This window comes from Marmota marmota, unplaced genomic scaffold, assembly GCF_001458135.2.
Source record: "Marmota marmota marmota unplaced genomic scaffold, marMar, whole genome shotgun sequence".
Lineage (NCBI taxonomy): Eukaryota > Metazoa > Chordata > Mammalia > Rodentia > Sciuridae > Marmota > Marmota marmota.
Window position 1 is genome coordinate 37,967,918 of NW_025999900.1, and position 6,277 is coordinate 37,974,194.

At 41.8% G+C, this 6,277-nt stretch overlaps 1 protein-coding gene across 1 annotated transcript; it reads right to left on the minus strand.

Annotated features, from left to right (window-relative positions):
- Positions 1 to 2,863: 2,863 nt before the first annotated feature.
- Positions 2,864 to 3,851, minus strand: LOC107145508 (eosinophil cationic protein-like). Its single transcript, XM_015489518.2, has 2 exons — positions 3,744 to 3,851; positions 2,864 to 3,512 (listed from the first exon to the last, which is right to left on the minus strand). Exon 2 carries the CDS (start codon positions 3,506 to 3,508, stop codon positions 3,032 to 3,034), a length of 477 nt encoding a protein of 158 aa, XP_015345004.2. The 5' UTR covers positions 3,509 to 3,512; positions 3,744 to 3,851; the 3' UTR covers positions 2,864 to 3,031.
- Positions 3,852 to 6,277: the final 2,426 nt, after the last annotated feature.

Here is a 6,277-nt window from a genome sequence, read left to right on the forward strand (position 1 = left end):
CCCCAGGAACTCCTGAGCAATGGACATTGAGTCATTACTCAATCACTGACATCCTTTCAAACAGTTTTTCTTTTCTAAACCACAAATGCAGAAGTGCTTTCCCTGTGTCTGAGTTTCATAAAGCTGCTCAGTGACTGTTAATACCAACTCATCATCCCAGTGTCTCTGGGGTCACAAGATCAATCTTCAGAGTTCTAAGGCATTGAGTATGTCTGGTGTGCCTCTGATAGAGTGTGGGGGTGACTGAAGTGACTGGAGCAGCCTGCCAAGAGGGCAACTTCATGCTGAGGATCTAGTGGAATTTGGCTAAGATTGATTTGTAGCTGATCTCTGCTTCACTCACAAGAATGCTCAGCCTCAGGCCTCTCATGTCAGACTAGATCATTTGGACTTTCTTTCCTAGGCAATGGAAAGCAGTTAAAAAAATTGTTGAGAGAAGTTACTGAGAGAAGGATTGGGAAATTCTCTTAGCAGTGTGTGCAGAACCCCACTCAGTAGGAAGAAGGTTGTTGGGAATTGGGCATGGCACATTCTAGACTCCTTGAAAGAGATGTTTCACATTCCCCAGGGTCCACAATTCATATGGGAACAGGATCCAGGTAGAGGTTAGAAGGAATGAGTAGTCAGGCAGGCAACAATAGGCAGTGCTTGGAATAGTGAAGCCCTGGAGTGTTCTTATCCTGTTGAGAGCCACTGAACCTGACTCCCTGGGTGTTGCCTTAAAGAAATGCAGACCATGCTTACCAGATATTCCCATATTTCACAGGGAAGATAGGAATCTAGACTTTTAGGTTGAAAAATCCCAACTTTTATAACTTGGCAACTAATTCAAAACATCACAATGGCACAGTGCAGAACAATCCAAATAGGCTGAGTGCCAGCATGCTAGCATTAGCACTCTGGTCCTAGTTGGCCAACTGAACCTTTGGTTTATGTCCTTGTTGCAATGACCACCCCCACCCCCACCCCACCACACACAGTGACTGTTAAGATTCCAGGGAGAGTCTATAGCTAGACACTCAAATAGGTAGGCACCTCTACCGTGAAATAAAATGTGACCAGTATTCACACAAAAATCAGTCAAGGGAAGTTTGTAAAATACTCTAAAATATTGCTACATGCAAAATATTTCTGGAGAAGTTCCCCCAAAACACAGGCAACTAAAGGAAAATAGACAAATGCTATCGTAAAAAGACTTCTACACAGGAAAGGAAATAATCAAAGGAAATAATTAAGGTGAAGAGACAATCAATGGGATGAAAGAAAATATTTGCAAACCAGGTATCTGACAAAGGATTAGTGTGCAGAATATACAAGGAACTCAAACAACTCAACATCAGAAAAACCGACAATCTGATGAATAAATAAGACAATGGCCTGGTGTGGTGGTGCACTCTTGTAATCCCAATGACTTAGAAGGCAGAGTCAGGAGGATAGATAGTTTGAAGCCAGCTTCAGCAACTTAGCTAGACCCTGTCTCAAAATAAAGAAATAAGAGGAGGACGGGTGTCGTAGCTTCATGGTAAAGTATCCTGGGTTCAATCCCCAGTACAATACATAAACACACAGACTTACACGCACACAAAAAAACCCCCACATACAAATAGGCTAATAGTCTAAATGACATTTGCAAAAGAATATATGGAAATTGCAGAATAGTCTATGAAAAAAATCTCAACTTCACTATTCTTCTGGAAAATGCAAAGCAAAATCATAATTACATACCATCGCACACTAGTTCAAATGGCTATCATCAAAAGACAAAAATTATCAGATGCTTGTGAGAATCAGGTGAAAAGGGAACTCTTGCCCACTACTGGTGGAAATCCAAGTTAGTGCAGCCACTATGGAGAATAATATGGTGGTTTCTCAAAAAATGAAAAATAAGACTTCCCTCTGATCAAGCAATCCCACCTCTGGGTATAAATTCAAGGCAAAGGGAATCAGCATGTCACAATGACATCTGTAGTCCCACCTTCATTGCAAGATTATTCACAAGGACCATAAAATGGAAACTCCCCAAGTGTCCATCACCTAATGATTGTATAAAGGTGTGGTGCATATGCACAATGGAATACTAGTTAGCCATAAAATGCAATGAAATTCTGTCATTTGCAACAACATGGATGGAACTGGATGTTGTTATGTTAAGTGGAGTATACCAGGCATAGAAAGACAAATACGTCATGATCTCACTCCTGAGTGTTATCTAAAAAAGTTGATTTCACAGAAGGAAAGAGTAGGACAGAGTCCCCAGAGGCTGGGGAGAGTGGGGATAGAGAGAGGTTGGATCACAGTTACCTAAATGTAGACAGGAGGAACATGTTCGATAGCACAGCAGGATGATCATAGTTAACCAAAATTACCTATGTTTCAAAGTAGCTGGCAGAGAAGATTTTGAATGCTCCCCCCAGAAGGTAATGATAAAGTGCTTGAGGTTCTGGGAATGCCAATTACCCCGACTGATCATTACACTTTTTATACATGTCTGGAAAAATCTCACTGTACCCTTTAATACATGCAATTATTATATAAATTAAAAACATAATAATAAAAAAAAAAACTCCAACAAACCCATTGAACTGTACAAGGTTAGGGCCAAGGTTAGGGCCCAGTCTGCAGAGGGTTCAGAGCAGGCTGAGAAAACTTTGCTCTTGAGGAGAGCCTTTGTCAGTTGGCGGATTCATTAGACACCCCAGTTTCCCAGCCTGAGGCAGTGAGGGGACCAAGTCTCTGCAGCTTCTTGATAAGGAGTCTCTGCTTAACATCTCTCTATAAAATCTCAGGAAGAGAAAGGAACATGTCTGTAGGACAGATTGTGAGTAAATGACAGCAGAGGAGCAGAAACAGATACACAGAGATCTAGATTGTCTGCAAAGAGGTTTATTGCACAGCTCACAGGGTGCTTCAGCTCAGCAAAGCTTGAAAGGGGCTGGGGACTGGTTGCATGAGAACAGGAGCTGGTATCCAGGGTTGACAGAGGGCTTGGGAGCTGGTAGATGAGCCATGCCACAAAGTGCTGATCCAGGAGCTAATATATCCCATCCAAGTGAACCGGAACAAGTAGATACGGGGTACTGTCCTGTGGCGATTTCATTTCACAAGCAACTACATAGAACTTGGTTGCTGGTACATTTCGATATGTGCAGGTGTTATAATTCTTTGTTCTTTTGATGATATCACAGTTAACTAAAGGCACCTGAACTGAACTGTTATGACAATTTGTTCTGGTGACATTACGACAGGTTATATTTGGGGTTCTACAAACTTGAGCAACAGCGGCAAAACTTGTATGTAGAAATGTATTTTTGGATTTGCATCGCCCTGTGTATCCGTTAACTACCCGCATTGCATCATCACATCGGGGGTGGGCCATAATTAAGTGCTGGATTTCAAACCACTGAGCCCAGGTTAAATGACCTGGTGGGGCCTGAGATGAGATAATTATTCCCATGAACCCCAGCAGCAGCAGGAGCCAAAGTCGGAAGCCCAGCAGCTTTGGAACCATGATCCTGTGAGCAAAGAAGAGAGATAACTAGTCCTGCATCCTGGCTCAGTTACCATATGCTTTTCCTGTTTCAACCAGCAGTCCCCTCTGCTATCACTATGGGGTCATATTTCCATTTGCTTTCTATCCCTAAAGTGTGCCAAGTCTCTTGGGCACTAACTTTCATTCGGCCCTCCCTCAGGTACTGTCCCACCACAGCCCCTTCTATCGCCAGGTCTAGGGCTTAATGCCTTACCTAATCTCTGTGCTGTGGCTCCTGTGAGAACAGACCCAGCTGATTATCCCAGGATTCAGGAGTTGTGGGTGCCCCTATTTGGGTTTGTAGATATATATATAGTAGCCCCTGTGGGTGGGGCTGCTAGAGCCAGGTGGGTCCTGATATCTTGACCATGCAGAAACCCACCGATTGGAACATGGCCCCCTTGTGCAAACAGCCTTCCTGTTTCATTACTTGGTAATGAAAGTAATGGGTACTCAACTGCTATTGTAGCTCTAATTGCTACTATTCCAACAGATCTAAGGTATCCGTCGCCAACCAGAGCTTTCCCTGTTGACATGGGATCTCCTGTTGAAGAATATATCATGGCTGCAGAATGACAGGAGATTTGATAACTCTGCTTAAAGGCAGGCCAAGAATGGAAACACAGAAGCCAGGAAAGGCTGTTTGCACAGTAAGGGCCCATGTTCCCCTTTCGTCTTTACCATTCTTGGCAGTTTGTCGCACACATGTTCTCCATCCCTTCATCTTCCTCTGCAGTAAATTGGTTTTTAAAAAATTTCTTTCTGTTCAAAATTCTGTAAGGTAATTGAAATAATTTGTTACATATTTAGTATAATTTATAATACTATATATTATAATTATAGCATATAAATTTGTTTTACATAAACTTATTAAAATCATTTGTTATATATATTCAAGTTCCTCCCCTGTATTCCTCTTTTGTGGAATTCATCTGTTCTGGTGTTAACTCTTGCCCTGAATATTATTTTCACTTTTTGAAAAGTTGCATCACCTTAAAGTAGAAGAAAGCCATTCTGTTCAATTTGCCCCAGAGTGAACACTGGGGGTGATAAAGGATTCCAATGTAGCACTTAGTATTCCTGCATTCTTTTCAGTCTGTGCTGTTTTTCACAAAATGTCGAGCCTTCGATTGTCGGTTACCTATTTCATTTTGTGATATTAGAAAGAAAATTCTTCATTTGTAAAAAAACAAAACAAAAAAAGCAAACCACAAACAAAACAAGCAAACCACAGACAGGTTCCTGTGTTCCTGAAAGGATAGATGTCATGGTACATAATTTTATATGTGAAACACAGTTTTTATTGGTCCTCTGAGAAGCACTGGAGAATAAATTTATTACAATGTGATAGAGGTGACAACCCTGGTCTGAGCATGGTTTTTGGGCACTGGGGATGAGGTCATCCCCTCATGGACAAGGAAGGGTGCCAGCAGAAAGTGCCACCCTTGGAGTGCTGTAAAGGGTGGGTTGGGGTTTGCAGGGACTGTTGGGACTTTAGGGAGAAAGATGAGTGTTCTGGGGAGAGGGGGTGGTGTGGGAAATTGCTCAGGGTGGAGATGAACTGCAGGGGGCAGGGAGACCTGTGTGCTAAGAGAAGTTGAATCTCTGCTCCAGCTTCCAGGTTAGAAAACTGGACTTAGACCCTTAGATGGAATCAAACACTGTTTTAGCCAGATTAGTCCACCTAATGCTTTAGTGCCTTTCTACCTTCCTGTCATCTGGAAATGCAATCATTTTATTATTCATCAATAATAAATGGGAATGTATGTAAATGGGAATATAATGGTGACCTGATAGGGGCTGTTACAGCCAAATTAAAATACACACCAGGCCTGAAAAATCCTTGAGCAGACAAAATGTATTTTCAAAGAGGCCTTAAAAATAGTCTTACCCGGGGTTGTGGCTCAGCTGGCGTTGTGGCTCAGCTGGGGTTGTGGCTCAGCTGGGGTTGTGGCTCAGTGGTAGAGCAGTCACCTAGTACATGCGAGGCGCTGGGTTTGATCCTCAGCACCACATATAAGTAAATAAAAATTTAAAAAGTTATTAAAAATAACCTTATCCTTGCTAAAACTGACAACATAAATGAAACTCAACTTGGATCAATTCTGGTAAATATTGACTTTAGAAGTTAAGCAAAATTTGCCAATCCTAAGCAGTCAGCTCTCATATTACTATGTGACAACGGACTTTTTAAATAAAAAATGTGTTTTTGTAACCAATCAAATAATTTATTTCACTTGCACATTTTCCCACGTAATGTTTGCTTCTGAGGCTTTGTCATCAGAGCACTAACCTTTTTTGTTTGGTGTTTCCCAGTGTTTAAATTACTTATTACTCAAATAGGCTGTTTAAAATTCTCTGGTGCCTCAGTTTACTTTTTAGCAATTTGGTGTCAAAAAAGTGGAATGTGGGTAGGTGTGGTGGGTGTGGGTCAGGAATCCCAGCTATTTAGGAAATTGAGGCAGAAGATAGAAAATTCAAGCTCAGCCTGGGTGGCTTTGTGAAATTCTGTCCCCAAATAAAAAAATCAAAGGGACTGGGGATACAGCTCTGTGTAGAGTGCCCCTGAATTCAATCCCCAGTGCTACCAAAAAAGAAAAAAAGAGTAGGTTCTAAAGGGGAACTCATGAGACCCCTGAAGCAACAAGTAACCAAGTATAGTCTGGGCTGTATGCTGTTTTCTTGCTTTGTTTGATAGTCTCTCTGCAAGGTCCAGCTCTACAGCTTGAGTCCTGAACTGAGTTTATT